The 24,108-nt window shown below is 36.9% G+C and overlaps 1 protein-coding gene across 2 annotated transcripts; it reads left to right on the top strand.

Moving 5' to 3' along the window:
* Positions 1 to 8,435: 8,435 nt before the first annotated feature.
* Positions 8,436 to 13,136, top strand: HDA14 (histone deacetylase 14). 2 transcript variants are annotated; one of them, XM_079078408.1, is made up of 10 exons: positions 8,503 to 8,559; positions 9,283 to 9,373; positions 9,944 to 10,170; positions 10,367 to 10,441; positions 10,684 to 10,785; positions 10,900 to 10,971; positions 11,412 to 11,468; positions 11,556 to 11,807; positions 12,475 to 12,656; positions 12,760 to 13,136. In XM_079078408.1, the coding sequence occupies exons 3-10, from the start codon at positions 9,979 to 9,981 to the stop codon at positions 13,058 to 13,060; spliced, it is 1,233 nt and encodes a 410-aa protein (XP_078934534.1). In that variant the 5' UTR covers positions 8,503 to 8,559; positions 9,283 to 9,373; positions 9,944 to 9,978; the 3' UTR covers positions 13,061 to 13,136. The 2 variants fall into 2 exon arrangements, with proteins under 2 accessions (XP_078934533.1, XP_078934534.1); XM_079078407.1 differs by lacking the exon at positions 9,283 to 9,373 and having other exon boundaries at positions 8,436 to 8,559.
* Positions 13,137 to 24,108: the final 10,972 nt, after the last annotated feature.

The following is a 24,108-nucleotide window of genomic DNA, read 5'->3' as shown; positions in this document are numbered from 1 at the left end:
AGATGTAAATCTTATGAGAATTTACATAAGCTACAAGATCAGGGGGAATACAAATATTTCTAACATTTTTTACTAGTGGTGCACACTACATGATGCATAACTATTTATATGTCCTATCACTTTGTAAGTGGGTTAGAAATCTTTATTTCTTCACAGTGTTACATATAATCCAAAATGACCTAAAGTTAAAAAGGTTTCTTAAAGACACTACACTTCACCCTGAAGATAGACCTGGTATCTTATGTAGGCTATTTAAGATAAAATGTAATGCATTGATGAAAGACTTAAAGGAAAATTTATAATTCGGCATGGTTCAAACATTTGTTTAAATTTATTATTAATAATTTAACATTTTATATTTAAATTTCTCTTGTTGTGATTGACAAAAAAAATTGTGTTTTTTATTCTATAGTTTATATATTTCCTGTACTAAAAATCATATGTTATGTGTTTATTTCTATGTGTAGTTGTTTATACAATTGAGTTTCAAAAATATGGTTTGTTTGTTTATTCAAGATGATTACAAGCTTCCTACTATTGAACATATTGATCCCACTATTTCCACCGGGATTCCAAAAATCCATGAAGATCCATCATTGTGTTCATTTTGAATGAGTTCTTGGTCTATGGTTATATGGAGTTGAAAATATCAACTACCCATGCATAGTGGATAAAAAGTGTTCTAAAAACTTTCCAAATTATTCTCTAATCATACTTCAATTAATGTGAATGGTTTTCCTATATACGGGAGATAAAACGATGGATCTTTTGTCGAAAAATCTGGTGTTAAGTTAGATAACAGATTTGTTGTTGCCTATAACAAATATCTTTTTAAAATATACAACGTCCCAAAATTTGCAATAAATTTGAACTTCTTTTCAAACAACATAAATATAAACAAAATCATATCTTTATTCAAAATAAGTTCAAAACCAGAATCCCAATCGAAAACCGTTTGATAGTTATAGATTCCAAAATCAAATAAGACATAATCCAATGTAATATAAAAATTTTACCAATCGATCTGAGCCGCTGTGTATTGTTACCTCCTGCCATCATGAGTACCTATTGATCTTGAAACAGTATTTTTAAGGGGAAATGGGTAAGCACAAAACTTAGTGAATTTTACATATACATAGTATCATATCATACAAGCTATACCCCTAATACACATATAACAACAATATCAGCCACACAACTACGTATGCATATTAAAGAACGAATCAATAAAAACATACACCTACTGAGACACGTTGGTTATGCCTGACCCCTCTTGCTCAATACATCGAGCCCTTGGGACATATTGGTTAAGCTCGATCCCCCGAACCTGAACCCATTAGGACACATTGGCTACGCCCGATCCCCCACTCAGATACGCCGAGTCCTCGTATACATATTCCTTAGCACATGAGCGAATACCATACTCCCACAAGACACGAACCCGGCCTAGTGCTACCCGCATAAACATCATATATCACACATGTCGTGGGAACCTTCCAAACCAACCAAATCCATTAAGCTCTTAATCCTCCCCCCACGCCCCCCCTTATTCAAACTTTCCAAAATGCTTCCAAACCCCCAAAAGATCATAAAAATCACAACTTTGTAGACATGAATGTCTAGCTCAAGCTAGGTCAAAAAGTGTAAAAATGGGGCCAAGATCACATGCAAGAGTTCAAAACTCTATCAAACTTGAGATCTATCACTCTAAACCATAAATGGGCTATGGGGATCCATAAAGTTTGCAACTTTATTGAACCCAAACCTTCCAACTAGCCTAAACATGAAGGATAACACAAGAAAACATATATCTAAGAACATGGAGTCATGAAGCTTGGAACTTGAGGACTTAAAAAAGTCCAGAAAACGTGTACAAGGAGGATGGTGAGGCTTGCAAGCTGAGATGATGCACTAAGACTTCTTCTATTCTTCTTCTTGGCTAAAAATCACCCAAAAACTCAAAAGCTTCAACAAATGGAGCTAGGGTTTCAGTGAAGGAGGAAGGGAGGTGATGTAGGCTGAGGGTAAGCGAATCCCAACCACCACATCCCTTAAATAGGGGAGTAAACCCCAAAATTAGGGTTGTCATTAAACAGCTGCCACGCCATGGCCATAATTTTGCCACATCGTGGCACCCATTAAAGATACGCGCATCCTCAAATTATGGCCACGTCGTGGCCACCAAAAATTTCTAGACTTTAGACATTAATTTCTTATATGAACATACTGGAAACTTGGCGTTACAATTATACATGCGAACTTTTGTGTACATGTTCATGCTTGTAAACCTACAAACTTATGCATTCGTATATATGTTGTCGAACTTATGTCTGAGAATTTTTATGTACATGTTTAGGCTTATGAACTCATAGAACATATAACTAAATGGTTACATTAAACACATTAATTACCTAATACCCCTGACTTATAACTACTAATCTTCGTGAGCGAAGGAATTATGTATAGATCTATACGGGTTGACTACCCCGCCTGTGGTTGTTAGATACAACCTTGACGGTCTAGCCACAATAGATGATAATTGTCTACTTATTAAAATATCCAATGGAGTGTCAGGAAGAGCACATCTACCTAGCCAGAGCTCGATTATAGATACTCATTGTAACATTGAAAGTGTACATAGTTCACTAGTAATATATAAGCTCGGAAACCACTAATATACATCGAGAAAACTACTTTTGATTTAAAAATACTTATTATTCAACTACTTCAAACATGTGAACTCACAAACATTATGTTGTCACTCTTCAAAATAACATGTATTCTTAGATAATTAAGAGTTGGAAGTTTATACTCATGGAATAAGTCGTGGAGTCACAATCTTCTTAGTTTAGTATTATAGTTTTATAGAATGGCCTACTGTTAAGAGGCATGCTTTTGAAATTTCAAGTTCTTGTAACTCTAGACTAACCTTATGTAATTTACTTTTTCAGAAATAGGAATGTCCATTTTTTATGTTATTTGTTGTATTTGTTCTATGTACTCAATAACTATGTTCCATGACATCGTCTCACCGCCTGACGATTCCGCCGCTGACCAGGGGTCTGCTCAGTTTGGTATCCTAATTCTCGAACCATGTCATCAAGCTCATGGGACTGAAAATAAATTAGTATCAATGTCAGCTACGTATGATACTGTACTGTCAATGTAGTTTCTTCTAGGTGACTTGATGAAGATACCACTATAGTTTATATTCAACGTGAAATAGTTGTCACATCCTTCTGCAAACACAAAATAGATAGGGTAAACATAATGATTTTTATTCATGAACACGTACTAAGAAAACAAAACTTATGTTTTGTAGAATCATACCGTATCTGGCTTGCAAGTCCTTCAAGCTTGAAATTTTCTCATGCAAAGTCCATATTGAGAGAACCACTGTCGATTCCTTATGAATAAACCCTAAAACCCAAATTTGCTCCCTGTACTCAAATGGTTGGACGAAGACGAAACTTTGTGTTTTCTTGGGAGAGGGACGAGTTTGGGAGTTGACGTGAAGATGATCGAATGACATAATCATTTCCCTTATTTAATCAGAGGTTACACGTGAAATGATGGAAATATCCTTGTATTATTTTAATCAAATGATAGTTAATGGCAAAAATATGATAGAGTGAGCAAAAATGACTGTCTAGTCAAAAGTTTTAAAATTACATGCATCATATATAATGTTTTTTGAACTTAAAAATCATGTATCAAATTTCTGGAAACGATGATTATTTAACGGGTTTTATCTAGAGTAAATTACACGAATGGTCCCTATAGTTTAGGGTAATTTGCGCATTTGGTCCCTAACTTAATTTTTTAACTCAGAAGGTCCCTACTGTTTGTTTTAGTTACGCGTTTGGTCCCTGTCTTACCTAAAAAATCTATTTTGCCATTGATTTTTTAATTTATTTAAATAAACACACCACCAACCTCATCCCCCTCACCTTACCTAATCTACCCCACCATTTCCCCTATTTAAATAATAGTAGTATTTTTAAGTAAGATATGGACCAAGCGCGTAACAAAAACAAACAGTAGAGACCAATGACGTAACAAAAACAAACAGTAGAGACTTTTCGAGTTAAAAAAATAAGTTAGAGATCAAACACGTAAATTGCCCCAAACCATAGGGACCATTCGTGTAATTTACTCTTTTACTAATAAATATAAAAACTTTACTAAAAATTTGGTATGAAAAGTTTAAAACATATCAAACGGATGAGATACAATATGGCAGCTTTTCAAGTTGCAACTTGCAACCCATATTTGCTAAATGGGAATTTGACTTATTAAGGTAATTAAGTATTTCAAATGTTCATATATGGGTAATATTGTTATTTTTGTACTCATTTACCCAACTAACTTGTTTCACCCGTTCACAGATAACCAACTTTACCGGCTATTGTAGGTTTTGGGTGATGTGGCATCTACGTGGCTTGTACGCTGCAATACTCATCACATACGTGTCATTGAGAAGTGTTTACATTATAAGAAGGGTGAGATACGACTGCTTATTAATTAAAACCCTAGATCGATCGATGGCATCTTCTTCCTCATCCTTTTCTTCCAAACGACAAGACGAATTGCAACCAGATCATCCATGTGATTGCGACTTGCCATCTCGTGTGAAGACATCAAGAACCCCAGACAATCCTGGAAGGAAATTCAGAGTTTGTCAAAACTCACTGGTAATTCATATTTTTTTACTTCTTCTTCATCCTCCAATTTAACATGTTTTTATAAATTTGTTGAAGAATGGAAAAAGTCCAAGCTGTAAATTTTGGCAATGGTTGGATGAGGATGAAGGGAGGAAAGATGGAAGAGGGCATTACAGGATGAAAGCAGAAGAAAGCTGCAATCTTACCTTGAAAATTTGTACCTTGGAGAATGAAATCAGTATATGCAGGATGAAGATTGAAGAAGAGAAGAACAAGAATAAACAAGAACTTGACAAAGTCAATTGGAAATTGTTTACACATAGACTTGCATTAATTTTCTTGTTTCTCTTGTATGTCAAAATGTTGTTTTAAATTATGTATTATGATGTAGTATGACTAAATTATGTATGCTTTTGTGATGTTTTCAATGAAAAATGTTATATTCAATCATTGGAATGGAATTGTACATTGTAATGGAATTGTTATTAAACTTGGTAGTATAAAAGATAGTAATAAACATTTTAATGGAATTGAATCATTGTAATTGAATCATTGGAATTGAATCATTGGAATGGTAGTGTACAAAACTTGTAATGTTATTGTGAATCATTGGAATTACATTGTTCAAACAATGTAATGGAATTGTGATTACACTGTAATGGAATTGTGATTACAATTGATATTCTAAAAGATGGTAATAAATTATAAACAATACAAATGGTATTAGAAAGATGTGCAAAAGGTGGTAATACATTATAAACATTCCAGGGAACATTGACTTCAAAAGATGTGTCAAAAGTTTTACATAACATAGTTAGACATTCATTACACCCAAAAGATGTGCAAAAAGTTAAACACTACACACTTAAACATGCATTTAAGCTATTCCAACTAGTTTTCAAAAGATGTGCCAAAAGATCCCAAAGTTAAAAGATGCCAAAAACATTAACAACAGTACAATAAGCCAAAAGTTAATCCAACTCATACGGTTTGTCATCACTGCTTCCCTGTTTTCCCTCCCACATCTTTCTTATCTTCAGTTTTGTAATTCTTTCTGAAGGTTTCCTTGCCCTCTTTCCCACTACAACTTGAAAAGCTGGTATTTCCACTTGATCTTGAACTACAATTTGGTTAGCATCTTCAACTTGAACTTGCACTTCAGGTTCAACTTCAGCTTGAACTGCAGGGTGAACTTCAACTTGGTTAGCATCATGAACTTCAGGATGTATTTCAGGTTCAACTTCAGCTTGCACTTCATCTTGAACTTCATGTTGCACTCCATCTTGGACTTCAGGTTCTACTCCATCTTCAACTTCAGGTTGCACATCATCTTCAAATTCAAGATCAAAAGAGTCAACATCACCTTTGAAGATCCTTAAGCTTGGACAACTTCAGCCTAATGGTAGGACATATGGTTAAATCCCAAGATTGCCCCTTAATCTTCTGTCTATAAAGCCTCTCCATCACATAAATTCGAATTTCTTCTAACATGGTGATTAGTGGTCTCTTCCTGGCAACTTCAATCACAGAGTTGAAACTCTCAGATATACCATTTTCATATGCATCACAAGCCCTATCAGTCTGAAAAAATGCTTTACTCCAAGTTTTAGGGTCCCTTTCCATCAAATGGTCATAAGCTAGTGGCTCTAATTTCTTGATTTCATTCATGTGTTGTTCAAATTTTGCAGGGGTAGTAGCTGCAGCAGCATACCAGAAAAGCTTTCTAAACAGTTGGCCCTTAAACCTTTTCATGAAGTTAGCACATATGTGCCTAGTACATTGCCTATGCTCTGCTGCTGGGACCCTTTCCTTCACAGCCTCAAGTAATCCCTGTTAGCAATAGACACAAAACTTAAACAACAAAAACATAACATAAGCTAAAATAAAGATGGAAATAATAGAAATTGATTACTTTGTGTTGGTCTGATATCAAGGTTAGTCCATGCCCAACTCCCATTCCAAGGTCCTCAATTAGAAGGTCAATAAACCACTTCCATGTTTCTTTACTTTCCACTGATACAACAGCCCAAGCAATGGGATATATATGGTTATTTGCATCTCTACCTATAGCAGAGAGCAACTGACCTCTACATATGCCCTTTAGGAAGCAACCATCTAGTCCAATTACCCTCCTACAACCTTCAATCCATCCATCCTTCAATCCTTTGAAACATACATAAAACTTTGAGAAATATGTGGTTCCATCAGGCATGACATCTACATCCATCTTCACTGTTGATCCAGGGTTAGTCCTTCTTATCTCTTCTCCATAGCTCCATGTTTTTGCATAATGCTCTTTCAAAGTACCCTCTATCTCCTGAAATGCATACTTCCTTGCATTTCTGCATTGACCAACACTTGCAATCAAATTAAATTTCTTGCTGACTTTAGCTTTCAACTTCCTTATACTCATCTTTGGTTTCTGAAGTATATGATTCATGAAATGCTTTGCTATCCATTTATAGGTAACAATGGACCCAAATTTGAACACTCTTGCACAATTATGCATATCATTTAGAGATTTAATCTGGAATGATTTTTCACTGCTCATCCAGGTTGCCCACAACCTAAAGGGACAACCTTTACCCTGTTTATTTGTCTTACCTTTACAACATTTTACCAATAACCTTTCATGATCATTTTTCTCATACCATAAATCATATCTATTTTTGACTGCATAGTTGGTGATACACAACTTCAATTCCAATGGATTAGAAAACTTCATACCCAAAACTGGCACCATTTGCTCCCATTCTTGATTCTCATTATGGACAGGGAACACAACATCCTTAAGCTTCCCATTGTTTGCTTCCTCTTCATCATCATCACTAATATGCCCTAAAAGTTTGTCCAAGAATGGGTCTCCAACAATTTTATCAAAAGTATGTTCCTTTTCATCATCCCATTCATGTTCATATTCCATTGTCATTGCCACTTCAGAATCCTTGTCATCCTCTTCATCCATATAATCTGACTCATACCCTTTACCATCTGCTAATAACTCGTTATCAGCCCAATCAAGAATTGGTTCATTTCGGTGGTCAATGTACACATCTAACTCACTCTGAAGACTATCACTCTCCAGACTATAAACAGTTTCCACAAACTCCCAATAATCAGCATCACAGGCGATTCTTCTAATACCCTCACACAAGCTTTCCTTTCTCATACAGTAGTAGACATTATCACAGGCTCCATTGGTTAATTTCGTAAGCCACAAAAGAAACTCTTTATACGTAAATCCCCCAAAATCCACATCACGTACATTTGTTTTTACGGGGTCTAAGTACACCAATGGGTTTGGCGAAAAGAATCCATTGTAATGAAAATCTACAGATACATACATACCTGTAGATGAGGATGCCATGCTAGCAGTCGACTTCAATTCCAACTTCAATTTCAAGCCCTAATCGTCGATTTGATGTATCGATTGATTTCTCACAGAAGAAGGTAATCGAGGTGTGTTAGCCGACGATGACGAACCCTAATTAAATGAGAAAGGGGTGTAATGACCACGTAAGATTCCACGTAATGTTTTCAACCCAGCTAAATCAATGTTACCGGCTAAAACAGGTAATAGCCGGTAATGTTGGTTATTTTTGAACGGATGAAAAAAGTTAATTGGGTAAATGAGTACAAAAAAAACAATATTACCCATATGTGAACATTTGAAATACTTAATTACCTTAATAAGTCAAATTCCCTTGCTAAATTGCTACGGCTTTGCCTACGTCTGCTTCCGTACGCACCTATGTCACGTTTATCGTCATTTTCTTCTTTGCGCTTCTTGGCTCTCCCTGTTATCCCATTCTCTATTTTTCCCCTTTGTCTCTTCGGAAAACTGTGTGGCGCTAAATGGAGCATCAGGCTATGCTTCATCGTTCAATTTTCGGAGGTAAATGCTCAGATTTTAGCCGATTAGTGTATTCTTTCTGCTCTTCTGAACCTTTTGTGGCTTTTGTTCCATCGAATTTGATGATTTACTTTTTAGTTTCGCTCTTTATGTATTTTCACAGTTTCCCTAATCACTGGTATCTCCAATCCTTTTGTTCTCTGATCTGGGTCGCGAATTACACAATTTGTACCCTTTCATAAAGCTGAAATGTGTTTTTCATACGAGTTTGTGTGAGTGATTGTTTGCAACAAAATATAAAGAAGGGATTTTCCATTTCGAATTTACCAAATTTGATAAAAACTTCGTGAGTTGCTAATTGAACAGGTCGATGTCAATTCTGTGGGTGGTCAAAAAGTTGTTTGAAATGGTTCAGTTGTTAGAATCATAACGTATGTATGAACATCGGGGAAGTACATACAGGATTCTTGACGCCCAAAAACACACTCAAATTATTTTGTTTTCTGATATCTTGAAAGATAATTTTTTATTTTGGTGGAAGGTGCACACCACTCCTTATATCCACAAAGGTGAAGTCCCTTTCATAACCAAATGAGAGCTTCATTAAGAGTTTAAAACTCACCCTTAAAGAATTACTCGCTAGTTTATGTACTTATATTAACTAATATCCGAATTAGTTATCAGCAACTTGTGTTACCACATTGAAGCTTTAAGTAGATTTAAAGTCTAAGTAATGGTTGAATTGCTACCAACTGTATCCACTAGGTCTCAAGCGATTGGAAGGTTTTTTATTTTACTTATAGAAAGAACTCAACATCCCATGATTTAAAGATGACTTTTGACTCCAAATTCTAAGGTAATAAGCCTTTGCATTTTCAGCATAACCCACAAAGATACTCTTTAAGGGTCTCCATTCTAGTACTTCATGTTACTTTCCATCTCTATCACCACATAAAATTTTGTATCCTTTTACCCATCTTGCATTTCTAACTTGACCTTATATCTTTCAAATTTCTCAAAGGCCTGATATTTTGTTTCTAATAGATATACATAAGTACATTTTGAACAATCATCAATAAAGCTGATGAAATATATATTACTAACTCGAATTAATTGTCCATCTAGATCTAGTTCACATATAGTTGAATCTGTTTCATCTTGAAGGAATGGATTCTTGCTGTTCATTTTAGCTTGGACACATGTTTCACACTTATCATTGTGTTCACCGATATAGAAAATTATTCCTTGATTGTTCATGATCCTAATGTTAATGTCTTAAAACTTGACCATAATAACTTCTCAATTATTGGGAGATTGGATATTTGTTTTCTACCTTCAACAAGAAAACGAAAGAAAAAAGATGAATATTGCATTGTATAAAACTCTTTTACAAAAAATCTGATAATGTGTATCCTCTATTTTCTAGGTGGAGTGCAGATTCTTTTGGGACCTCATGTGGGCATGCATGAACATCATCATAGTTTGATATCAATTATGAGAAGTCGATTCTTCCTAAAACATCTGATTTCACAAAGAAAATGTTTCAAATCTTCCATTTCATGTACATCTGAGAAGTTAAATGGACCCCACGAGAGGAAAGAGAGTACAGCAAAAGTGATTTATAGTGTTGCTCCTGCAATGGGACATAACAAGGTAATTATTAACAAAGGTTGTTACATCTTTTCATATATTCAATGGAATTCTTGTTTCATTCAGAAATGATAAAAGATTTCATTTTCAGTTCAAATATAGAAGTTATCATCTTTTTTAGTTTACTTGATGTTTTTGTTTTGTATAGAAAATGTGTAATGAAGAGACCTGGTCAAGTTTTACATGATATTGGTAACAGGAAGCACATCCAGAATGCAGTTCAAGAGTTCCTGCAATTGTGAATGCTCTTGAAAAGTTGGAACTTACTCCAAAGGTAAAAAAGTATAAATTTTCACATTCAATCTTTTTCTCCCTTTCAAGACAATGTTTTTAGTTTCATCATTTAATTTATGTACAAATTTGAATCAATAGTTTCAATTACTTATAAAAATATGGCACCTTTTTTGCTAGGGGACAAAAAACTGCAAAAGTCTTGATTTTTTTTTTTTTGAACTATCTTTATGCTATTATACATCAAGATTCCATGATTAATTGAACATTTATAATGATATGCAGTTTCGAGGATCTGAGATTGTTCAACTTCAAAATTTTAGAACAGCTACAGCAGAAGATATTGCAAGTGTACATACCAAATCTTATATTTTTGGCCTTGAGAAGGTAATACAGATTTTCTTTTTCTTGACATGAACAAAAGTGAGAAATTATAGGGTTTAAAAACTTTAAAACTAAAAAGTAATGGTGTCATGTTCTTTGTAAAATGTTATTGTATAGGCTATGGAGCAGGCTTCAGAACAGGGGATTATACACATTGATGGCTCTGGGCCCACATACGCCACTTCCACAGTAAGAATTTTGTAAATAAAAGGTCATTATTATAATTAAAGTAATGTATAGAATAGAATTACGAACTTAAGATTATATATTGCATTTAGAATCTTATTTTAAAAAAAAAAATCAACATAAATTATTATTTTTTTGGTTTTAAGAGCTTTTTGTATATTTAACTTTATATTCTTGCAACTAAAAGTTTGTTATTAAAGTTAAATAATGTAATTGTATTTACATATAATGTAGAAAATTCATTTCATTCCTACATGCCAACCAAACATGAATAAGAATAATACATGATCATGAAATGTAATGACTCATTCCATTCCATTCCTTTGTTGTTCCATTCCATTCCAACCAAAACTAACTCTTAGCATCTACTTCAAAATCTTCTAATTATAATTCCAAAAGATTTTAAAATCTTTGCTTTTTCCATGACATTATAAACAATGCAGACATTCAACGAGTCATTAATTGCTGCTGGAGCAGGCCTATCTTTGGTTGATTCAGTGGTAATGAACTAAATTAATGACTTAACCATTTCATTTCTTTTTTTTATTTTTTGAAATTGTAATTATTTTATGACATGAAATTGTAAGGTGGCAGCATCACAAATCAGTGAAAATCCTCCTGTTGGTTTTGCCTTGATAAGGCCACCTGGACATCATGCAGTTCCAAAGGGGCCCATGGGATTTTGTGTGTTTGGCAATGTGGCAATTGCAGCTCGATATGCTCAACGTGTTCATGGATTAAAACGTGTTTTCATCATTGATTTTGATGTGCATCATGGAAATGGGACTAATGATGCTTTTTATGATGATCCTGATATATTCTTTCTTTCTACTCATCAAGTAAGCCAAGAATGCAACAAAGTTTCATAATTTTTTCAATCTATGCAAAAATTTTCACTTTTTTTTTTTTTTTTTTTTGTTACCAATTATTAGATATAATAAAAAGCAACTTGTCTATGAATAGTATACTTTTGAGTTTTAGACTTTGGCCATAATAGTTTCGAATATTGGCATGTGTAGAAAATAAATTACAAAAGATGTTCCCGCATGTTACAGAAAAGGTCCCTGTGCATTTTTTTACGTTTGGCTTTTAAACTTTGGCCACAATACTTTTGTATCTTGGCAGGTTTGGTCCTTGTATAGAAAGTAAATTACAAAAGCTGTCCCTGTAATTCACAGAAAAGGTCGCTGTGGCCTGTGCATTTTTTTTTACAAAAATGGTCCATATGTTTAAATAGTATACTCTTTGGTCCATGTGGTTAAAAAAATTAGAAAAATGGTCCCTGTCTAATAGAAAATTACAAACCAGTACAAATCAAGCAACCACTTTTCAGTAAAATGCTGCATTTTTTGGTCCTAAAATGATACATTGTTGCATATTTTACATAACAAACCATTTGATTGCATAAATTGGTAATGACATAAAAATCATTGTTGCATAAATATTAAATACCTTTTTGTTTATATTTTGAAAATTGGATTTTATGAATTGAAATTGGTGTTTTAGGATGGAAGCTACCCAGGCACAGGAAAAATTGATAATATAGGACATGGAAATGGTGAAGGAGCAACACTTAATTTGCCATTAGCAGGAGGCTCTGGTGATATAGCCATGCAAACTGTCTTCCATCAAGTCATCGTACCTTCAGCCCAAAGATTTAACCCCGATATAATTCTTGTTTCAGCAGGGTCAGATTTTCTTTCTTTCTACCAAAATCATATTTATATATTGTTCTGATCTGTTCTCTTCTCTTACAAGTTTCATGAATCAATTTTTTTTTTTTTTTTTCAGATATGATGGACACGTACTGGATCCACTGGCGAATTTCCAATTCACAACAGGAACGTATTACATGCTGGCATCAAGCATCAAACAGCTTGCAAAAGAGCTTTGTGGAGGTCGATGTGTGTTTTTCTTGGAAGGAGGATACAACCTTAAGTCTCTTTCCAATTCTGTTGCAGAATCTTTTCGTGCTTTTATTGGAGAAAAAAGCATGGCGACACAACTTGATGAGTTTGGCTTCTTGTATGATGAACCATCTTTTAAAGTAAAGCAAGCCATTGATAGGATCAAACACTTGCATTCTCTTTAGAACATATCCATTCCATCTTTCTCTTACTCTTGTATATGTTATGTTTAGATACATATATAATTGTCACATTGTCATTTATCGTTTACTCTTTCTATTTGTTTAGATTTGTATAGGCCAATGAAAATATAGTTTTTAATTATGTGAAAGATATTACAACTTTTCGGAAAAACTGTAAAAAAATGATTACATAGTTGTTTTTTGAATTTGATTTATCATTTATGTATTCATGAATCATGATATGTTTTTTAATGTTTTAAGTTTGTATTGTGTATTGAGTTTTTTAGTAACCAAAAAACGCATGTAAACGTTCTGTTTGGTTCTGATATTCTTATTTAAATAATGAGGACATAGAAGGGTGCTGAATATCTATAGACTAATGGATTAAAGAATGTCAAATGAAGACAAACAGTTTCAACTAGGTGTCAGTTTATATTAAATCCGGTCAAAATTGTTCTAAGATGATAAGAGATGGCCGTTGATGGTCAAAAAATAGAGAAGCGTGGGTATACGATTCGTACAATGCGACAATTAAACCATGTTTTGGCATTTTAAATTTTTTAAAAGTTTTTGTTATGTTTTGTAAGTTCAGCAAACACAGACCCTGAATTTTACATTTTTTGTTTAATATATAAAACATAAAATTGAAATTAGGTTAATATCAATGTTTTAAAAACCGGTTTTTTAGTTGAACCGGTATGGTGACTGGTTTCAGTTCAACCGGTTCGATCGCCGGTTCAACCGGTTTCTATAATTTTCATCTTTTTTCCTATTTTCCTACACACATAGACATCCACACGTTTAAACATTAAAAATACATATAAATACAAGTCGTAGATCGATCAAAATACATTAAAAAAACATATAAACATAAATTTTACATCTATCCATGTATATCAGAAAGAAAATATAGTAAAATACGGAAACAAAATATAGTTTTAGATGAATACAAACGTATTAAAAAACCTCTAACATTTACCATGTGTTTTTATTCTAAAAAATCTAAATAGATGTGAAAAAAACGACAAAGTGTGTTATGTAAAATGATTAATTTCTATGTGTTTTTATTTTATTTAACCGGTTCAACCAGTTTAATTTAACTTGTTCAACCAGGTTTTTGTAAAAACCGGCCGGTTCATTCCGGTTCAGAAATAGACATAAAACCGATGCTAGTTGAACCGCTAACTTCTTCGGTTTCCGATCCAACTGGTTCGACCGTCCGGTTCAAACCGTTTTTTAAAACACTGGTTAATATGCTAAATGGCCATTTTTTTTCTTGAGTTAGATTTTTGTATTTAATATAAATGGTTATTGACATGAAAGACCTTAAGTTTTGCATTTTTTGTCGGTTTTGTCCCTGCAACAATTTTAGGTGCGTTAATGCCTAATATTTTGGAAAACTTGTTCATTTTTCCCCTCATCCAATTTTACCTTCTATAGCTGGTCACTGGATTACGTGGCACTGACTGGGAAGCCCTACATGTTGCTGACCGGACAAAGAAGCTGACACTGGACAAAGAAGCTGACATGGCAGCCATGTCATCACATTAGATGGTTGAGAAAAATGAAGCTATGTTTGAGAAAATGAGGATGCTGAGAAGCATGTATGTATGTGTGTGTGTGTGTATATATATACACGGGATGATTAAAACAAAAGTTAAATATCAATATTAAATATTTTTTAAAAGTAAAATTTAGAGATAAACACACCTGCAGTGATGAATAAGTAAACAATTCAATATATAATAATAAAAAACTAATGACATATTCTAAATAATCGGGTTGAATCACAAATTTTCGAAGATTTCTTTGGATACAAGATTAGATGTCTTATTGGTAAGTTTACCATGATTGTCTAAAATTAATATTTTAATTTCTCTACTTTTAACAAGGGTGGACGCAAGATCTAATAGTAGGGGTGTCATGGGAAAGTCAGGGGTTGCACGATAGTAGGAATTATTTTTTTATTTTTGAAAATTTTCGGAAAAGTTTACACTGTGTTTGGAAAAGTTTACACTGTGTTTGGAAAAGTCAGGGGTTGCACTAAAAACCGTGTGCCTTATACTAAATCCGCCACTGCTTTTTACTCTGGACAATACAACATACAACTGCACATGAGTGAACACTGATTGTCTAAAAACAAACCCACCTTCGATAATGAACCAATTGTATTAAATGAATCAGTAATGAGAAGATAGATAAATCTAGTTAATGAACACTGGTTGTCTCAAGACAACCACCTTCGTTAATGAACCAATTAGGAATCAAACGTCTTCATTTTTTGGTTCAAGGATCGCTCTTTCTTGAAAAACAAATTGGATTCTTGACATTTTGAATAATAATAGAATGATAGAAAATTTCAATTAATTAACCAACAGGATCAAATGAATCAGTAATGAGAAGATCATCCAAGATATTAATAATTCTCTAACCATCATTTAAACCACCGACCTTTCCTTGTCATATATATGTCCAAAAATCAGTTTTCAAATGTCGTTTCTTCAATATCAGATGTTTGAACACTTAACCTCATGTTTTTCGTTAATCTTAAGACAACGTAAAACAACTTTGAAAGTTAATAGACATTATAGTTAATAATATTTTTGCACACATTTATTTTTTAGAAACTTAGATGTTTTTTCGTAACTAACCACCAAAAAGTGAAATTATCTATAAACCAATGTAATATTAATGCTAAAAATCCCAATAAATTAGAAAATATTATTAAATTAATTGGATCAAATTTACCAACTCTAGCCAAGAAAAAGAAAGAAGAGTTTTGGTGCATCGTCTCAGCTTGCAAGCCTCACCATTATCTTCTCTCACACACTCTGAACCTTTGTGAGTATTCTAGCTCTATGCTTTATGACTCTATGTGCTTAGATATAGGGTTTCATGTGTTTTTATTCATGTTTAGGCTAGTTGGAGTGTTGGGGTTCCATAAAGTTGCCAACTTTATGGATCCCTAGAGTCCCTTTATAGTTAGAAGTGATGGATCTGAAGTTTGATAGAGTTTTGAACTCTTGCATGGGATCTTGACCCCATTTTCAACCATTTTGACCTAGCTTGAGTTCAAGACATACATTGGACATGCATGTCTATAAAGCAACAATTTTTATGATCTTTTAGGGATATGAAAGCCTACTGGAAAGTATGGATGGGCGAGGTAAAAGATTAAGAGCTTAATGAATTAAGCTAGTTTGGGCAGTTCCCACATCGTGGAGGTTTGGTCTCCACGTCGTGACGATTGGCAGATTCTTGACTGTTTTGTCCTACAGTCCCCACAACATGGCATAAGCTTTTCCACGTCGTGGAGATTGGCTGAGTGGCTTTGACTATTGACTCTGACCATTGACCGTTGCCTTTTTGACCAAGTTTGACTTTAGGTCAAATTAGGGTTTTGGGCTCTAGTTTAAGATGTGGTTCCCTGCTTGCTGTATAGGTGACCTGTAGAGCTGGTTTTTGGATATGTGATCGGTTCTGTTTCTACTAGGTTGCGATATGAGTTTTCTCACTATACTTTGTATTGTAGTATGTGTCTTTGTGTGTAGGATGTTGTTATACTGTAGTGATATGTTAGATTGGTATATCTATATGATTACCTGTACTGGATGGTGTCACACCCCAAAACCGAGAACGGCGGAATACGTTCTGGGGTGGAGGACGTCATGTACAGTATCATAACAAAGCATAATAGTAAAGACAAGCAACAACATCCATTGCATTAAGATAATAATTGTAATACAAACGTGTTCAGTACAAATGTTAGACACCAAAAATACAATCAAAATAAAGTGGAGTCTTATGTGTGCTCCGTCTTCTCAAAAGCTGCATCCGTACCTGTCTACTGATGACCTGAGAATACAAGTTATTTTGAAAACGTTTATCAGCATAAAGCTGGTGAGTTCATAAGTATTTAGTGTCATTTCCTGTATAAAAATATTCACATTTATACATTGTAAAAGAAAATTTCGGTGTTTGAAAATAGTATGAGCCCTAGAAAACCCTATGTTTTCCAGAAAAGTAGTCTTTTCCAAGACCCGATGGTTTGTTTGTTCCTTCGAAAATGTACAAGTTTTCCTAGTAGTTATTAGTATGAAAATATAGTTTTCAACTTTATTCATGTATAGTAATGAGAAAAATGTTTTACCCCAACAGTATCACTGTCGGCCATATGTAATGAAATGCAGGCTCCAGGTAGTATTAAATGTACAATACTCCTCAGGGAGTCTGTTGCCTTTAATTTTTAAAGTATTAATTAAAGGTTTGAATGTGAACTCGTACGTAACCATGCTGATTGACGATCGAATCCCTTTGACCCTCCGAGTCATATGTAGATGTGACATTTTGTCACCCCTGGGCCTAGACGGCTCGGACTGTAGCTAGCAGTCGGGATGTGGGAGTGTCTGTCCCGTATAGATCTATACACATAATGCCCGCTCTCCCTCCAGGAGACTCTGGTTACGCGGTGATAGCACAAAGATGTGTCGTATCGAGAAATAGTATGTCACATTCTATTTTAGTAAGTTCTCTTGTATAGTATGTAGTGTTCTCTTTGTATAGTATGTAATGTTCTTCTTGTATAGTATATAGTGTTCTCTTGTATAGTACATAGCATATATTGACTCACAACTGAACTGACTCTGATAGTTGTCATGGCAATAGTAGCATTGAGTAGTATCCCTTAACTATACCTATTATAGTTAAATAGTATTGTTGGTTGCATGTCTTTGATATCCAAAGGCATTGAACTGATATGAAAACTTTTATATCTGACACAAATATATAAGATATATAACTAAGAATTCAACGAGAGTCGGACTAATAACAAAATACCCTAAGCCCACAATCAAACAAGAACAGGGAATAAGGTGAGCTATTAGTCCTAAGTCCTTCAAGTCTTACTTATATAAATATATTGGTGTAGATACCTATTATAGTTAAATAGTATTGTTGGTTGCATGTCTTTGATATCCAAAGGCATTGAACTGATATGAAAACTTTTATATCTGACACAAATATATAAGATATATAACTAAGAATTCAACGAGAGTCGGACTAATAACAAAATACCCTAAGCCCACAATCAAACAAGAACAGGAAATAAGGTGAGCTATTAGTCCTAAGTCCTTCAAGTCTTACTTATATAAATATATTGGTGTAGATATGGTTTGAGACTAAAAATTTGTTTAAACGAATTTTGGAAAAATAGTTTTATAGTGATTTAACACGAAAATGAATTTAGTACGCATTTGAAAGCAGTTTAATTGGCAATATAGTTAAAAATATAGAAAATCCCTTTTTGATGGTAAAAAGCAGTTAATAGTGTAGAAAATCCTTTTGGTTGCAAGTTATACTTCACATGCGATTGTGTACTATAACTTAGTTGGTTCAACTTGTATTCCCCCCATAAAACAGTTAAAAACATTTAAAAAGGTTCATTTAGGGGTATGAACTCACCTGTAGTGAGTGAAGTGGATGGAAACGCCGGGTAGGATGCTAGGTGTCAAGTGAGGACTTGAACACACACACGGATCCTATGTAACATGTAGTGATGTATAAAGTATCTAATTAGTTGTGTAATCACTAATTAAGTGAGTAAAGGCACTTTAATGTATGAAAACACTTTGTTTCAAGTGTTAGGAGTGCTAAAGGTTGCATCTAAGGAGTGTATGGCCTCACTATGGAGTTTACACTTCACTTGGCCACACTTAAGTGTGTTTACGGTTGGGAGACCATTTCCCCCATGAGTTTACGGCCGTGAACTCATGGAAATGGTGAGTTTGTGTGTCTAAAGGTCTCATGCATCACAAGGAAGGCTCCTAGGATCAATTCGAGGGCTAGGGAAGTGATTAGGGTTCAATTGGGTACTCCCTTGGAGTTTACGGTCCTTGGACCACTCCTTGGGAGTTTACGGTCGTAAACTCTAGGGTTTACGACCGTAAACCCTTGACCACTTCAACCATTTCACGTTTTAGGGTCCTAAGCTCATCTACACTAATTTCAAGTTCATCAAACAAGCTAAGGAAGGGTTTATGGGCATCAAAACACCATTTAAGGTGTTTACGGTTTTTGGGTTTACGGTTTTTGAATGTTCAAGAACCGTAAACTCAAGTTTATGGCCAAAAAGTCACGATCTTGGGTTCCTTAGTCCATGCATGCAAGTTTCTAAGCTTTAGAGAAGGTTTGGAAGTGTTTTTGGGGCTTCTAAACCCCTTTTTGGGAGTTCACGGTTTTTGGGAGGCTCCCCAAACCGTAAACACATGCATGTTGAGGCATTTGGATGATCCAACTCGAAATGGCATGAATACTAAGCTAGAAATTCAAGTTAGGAAGATTACCTTCGATTTTTGAGGCTTGAAAATGGTGTTCTTGAGCCAAACCCGTTTTTAGAGAGAGAAAGTAGAGAGAGAAAGCTCCAAGGTGGGAAAAGGCTCTAAAGGTGGACACTCCTCCCTTATATATGGCTGCCTAGTGGGAACCCACCATACACTGTCGTTTAAACGGAGCTAAATGTTTTTACCCGGTAAACTAACCGTAACCCGACTTAGTTGTTTTTATCCCGCCAATAAATATATTATAATAATAATTCAAAAATGAATTATTTTAATAAATAAAAGTTAACGGAAAATTTTAATAGAACTAACTTTTATTAACGGAAACGGGTTACAGTGACGGAGTAAATTTCGGGTTGTCACATCATCCCCCCGTTAGAGGGAATTTCGTCCCGAAATTCAGAATTCAAGTAGTTACGTTACTACAACACAACTAAGCAAAGAGATGGGGATAGTTAAGTTTCATTTGATCCTCGCGCTCCCAAGTGAACTCTGGTCCTCGTTTGGCGTTCCAACGAACCTTCACAATCGGGATGCGGCTTTGCTTCGTTCGTTTGACCTCTCGGTCCATGATCTCCACAGGTTCTTCCACGAAGTTGAGGCTCTCATTGATCTCGATTTCATCGAGTGGAATTATGAGAGTCTCTTCGGATAGGCACTTTTTCAAGTTCGAGACGTGGAATGTGGGATGCACATTACTAAGTTCGCGGGGTAGATTGAGTTTGTAAGCTACGGGGCCGATTCTAGCGAGAATCTCGAAAGGCCCTATGTATCTTGGATTCAGCTTTCCGCGCTTTCCGAAGCGTATCAAGCCTTTCCAGGGTGAGACTTTCAAAAGGAATCGGTCTCCCACCTGAAATTCCAAGGGTTTCCTCCGTTTGTCTGCGTAGCTTTTCTGTCGGTCTCTTGAGGCTTTAAGTCGTGCTCGGATTTGTACGATCCTTTCGGTGGTTTCGCGGATGATTTCTGGACCGGTGAGAGTGCTGTCAGGAACTCGTCCCTTAGCCAATTGAGTGTCGCCTACCTCGGCCCATCACAGAGGGGATCTGCACTTCCGGCCGTATAGGGCTTCGAATGGGGCAGCTTTGATGCTTGTGTGATAACTGTTGTTGTAGGAAAACTCGACTAGGGGTAAGTGGGTATCCCACGCCTTACCAAAGTCAATCACACAGGCTCGTAGCATATCCTCCAAGGTTTGAATAGTTCTCTCACTCTGTCCATCGGTTTGAGGATGGTATGCTGTGCTCATATCCAGCTTAGTTCCAAGAGCCTTCTGTAGTGACTGCCAGAACCTCGAGGTGAACCTGCTATCCCGATCGGAAATAATGGACACAGGTACACCGTGCAGTCGGACTACCTCTTGGATGTAAATTCGCGTAAGTCTCTCCATTTTGAAATTTTCCTTGATAGGAAGGAAGTGGGCGGATTTGGTTAGCCGGTCGACAATTACCCAAATGGTGTCGTACCCACTCGGAGATTTGGGCAATTTGGTAATGAAATCCATAGTAATTCTCTCCCACTTCCATTCAGGTATCTCTGGCTGTTGGAGAAGACCCGAGGGTTTCTGGTATTCGACCTTGACCTTAGCGCAAGTAAGGCACTTATTCACGAAGGTAGCGATTTCCGCTTTCATGTTAGGCCACCAGTACGATTTCTTGAGATCCAGGTACATCTTATCCGAACCTGGGTGAATGGAATATCGAGTGTTGTGCGCTTCTTTCATGACCAAGTCTCTGAAGCCACCGTGTCGCGGTGTCCAGATCCGGTCCATGAGGTAGTAAGCTCCATCATCCTTGACTACCAGATTCTTATCCATTCCTCGCAGGGACTCTCCCGCCACATTTTCCGGTTTCAAAGCTTCAAGCTGTGCTCCCTTAATTTGTGCGGGTAGATGCGAATGGATAGTCATGGTTAGGGACTTGACTCTTCGCCCAGAATATTCCTTCCGACTTAGGGCGTCTGCTACTACATTGGCTTTACCCGGGTGGTAACGAATTTCACATTCGTAGTCATTGAGTAGCTCGACCCACCGTCGTTGTCTCATGTTGAGCTCCTTCTGGTTGAAGATGTGCTGGAGGCTTTTGTGGTCGGTATAGATGGTGCTCTTTGTACCATACAGATAGTGTCTCCATATCTTTAGGGCGAACACGACCGCTCCTAGCTCGAGGTCGTGCGTGGTGTAGTTGACTTCGTGTGTCTTCAGCTGTCTTGAGGCGTAGGCGATGACCTTACCTCGTTGCATCAGAACACAGCCGAGCCCCTGATTGGATGCATCGCAATATACTACGAAGTCTTCTGTCCCTTCGGGGAGGGACAGTATCGGAGCGGTGCACAAGGCTCGCTTCAGGGTTCGGAATGCCTTCTCTTGTTTTTCTTCCCAGTTAAAGGCCACGCCTTTCTGGGTCAATGCCGTAAGAGGCTTCGCAATCCGAGAGAAATTCTGAATGAATCTTCGGTAGTAGCCAGCGAGGCCTAGAAATTGGCGAATTTCTGTAGGCGTCTTTGGTGCTGACCAGTTCTCAATAGCTTTAATCTTGGATGGGTCCACGTGGATTCCTTCTTTGCTAACCACGTCCTAAGAATTCGACTCTTCGGATCCAAAATTCGCACTTTGAGAACTTTGCGTAAAGCTTCTCCGATCGTAGAGTTTCCAGGACCTGTCGCAGATGATCGCCATGCTCTTCCTCACTTCGCGAGTAGATAAGTATGTCATCGATAAAGACGATGACGAACTGATCCAAGTAAGGACGGCATACTCTATTCATCAAGTCCATGAACACTGCGGGCGCATTGGTCAGTCCGAACGGCATCACTACGAACTCGTAGTGACCGTAACGAGTCCGGAAGGCTGTTTTCGGAACATCTTCCTCGAGCACTCGCAATTGGTGATACCCGGACCTTAGATCAATTTTGGAAAAGTAACTCGCCCCTTGTAGTTGGTCAAATAAATCGTCTATCCGAGGAAGAGGATAACGGTTCTTGATTGTCAGCTTGTTGAGTTCTCTGTAGTCGATGCACATGCGGAACGATCCGTCTTTCTTCTTTACAAACAAGACTGGTGCTCCCCAGGGTGAGAAGCTTGGTCTTATAAAGCCCTTGCTGAGCAGTTCGTTAAGTTGGCCGGATAGTTCTTGCATCTCAGCAGGCGCTAGACGATAGGGCGATTTAGCTACGGGGGTAGCTCCTGGAATTAAATCGATTCTGAACTCGATTTGACGTTTGGGAGGTAGGCCTAGCAGTTCTTCTGGAAAGATGTCAGGGAAGTCGCACACGATGGGGAAATCTTTGAGTTCTTTCGTTTTTCGGCTCGTGTCGACAACGTGTGCAAGGAATGCGCGATATTCCTTGCGTAAGTATTTCTGAGCTTGAATGCTCGAGATGACGCGAAGGCTCGTACTGGGTTTGTCTCCGTAGATCATCAATGTTTCGTTGTTGGGCAAGTTCAAACGGATGGCTTTGTCGAAACACAGGATGTCGGTACGGTGGAGACTCAACCAGTCCATGCCTATGATGACATCAAAGCTCTTGATCGCTACCGGTATGAGATCGATAGGAAACGAATGATTATCTAGTGTGAGGGTACAACCTATGTAGATTTCGTTAGAACTTTCCGTCTTGCCGTTAGCCATTTCTACGACGAAGGTTTCTTTCAGTGATTGCGGTGATTGTTTGAGTAAGTGTTTAAAGTTTTGATTTACGAAACTTCTTTCTGCCCCACTATCGAATAGAATACAAGCATAATAGTTATCGAGAAGGAACGTACCCGTGACTACGGTGGGGTCTGCTACAGCCTCATTATGGCCAATAGCAAGTAGTCTACCTGCTCCTCCCGCGTTGCCAGTCTTTGGACAATTTCTTTTGAAATGTCCGACTTCGCCACAGCCATAGCAGGCCTGGCTCGCTCCCGAACTGGGAATTTGGGAAATGGGTTTGGGAGGTGCTCTGCAGAACCGGATGGTGTGGCCCTTCCGGTCGCAATTGGCGCAGTGCATTTCACGGCATGGGCCGTTATGATGGAAAGCGCACTTATCGCACTTGGGTAGATTCCCCGCATATGTTTTGGCGGGTACAGGGACAGTAGGAGTAGTGGCAGCATGGACAGCCACTATTTGCTGGTTACTGGAAGAGGATTTGACTGATTTACCCTTCTTTCGATCTCCCCGCTTTCTCTTGTTGTCGGAGGCGTGAGTTGGAGCAGTAGTGATGGTTGTAGTTGTTGATGGAGCACGGGGAACTTCATGATCGATAAGCATTTGGGCCAACTCCTTGGCACTTTCAAAGGTCGTTGGTCTTGATGATAGAACGTTCCCACGATACGGAGGCACTAGACCCCCGATGTATCGTTCAATCTTCTTGGCTTCCGAGGGGATCATGTTAGGGCATAGGGCTACCAGCTCGCAGTACCGGGTTGTGTAAGCTACTATATCGGAACCCTGCATTTTGAGACTCCAGAGTTCCTCCTCCTATTTCTGAATTTCTCCCTTTGGGCAGTACTCTGTCATCATTAGGTCTTTCAGTGTATCCCAACCCATGGCGTTAGCTGGTACCAGGGAGAGGGCTTTGACATGGCCATTCCACCATGTTAGGGCCCTTTGGGTAAGGGTACAAGTAGCAAACTTTATCTTGCTCCCTTCGGGGCAGGAGCACATTTCGAATACTGCTTCGGTTCTTTCGAACCATTGGGTTAGGGCAAGGATTCCCCCGGTCCCGTTGAAG

The sequence above is a fragment of the Lactuca virosa genome, chromosome 2, assembly GCF_052849685.1.
Source record: "Lactuca virosa cultivar CGN04683 chromosome 2, Lactuca_virosa_CGN04683_v6, whole genome shotgun sequence".
NCBI lineage: Eukaryota > Viridiplantae > Streptophyta > Magnoliopsida > Asterales > Asteraceae > Lactuca > Lactuca virosa.
Note: the sequence above shows the minus strand (reverse complement) of the source record. Positions and strands in the feature narration are given on the sequence as shown.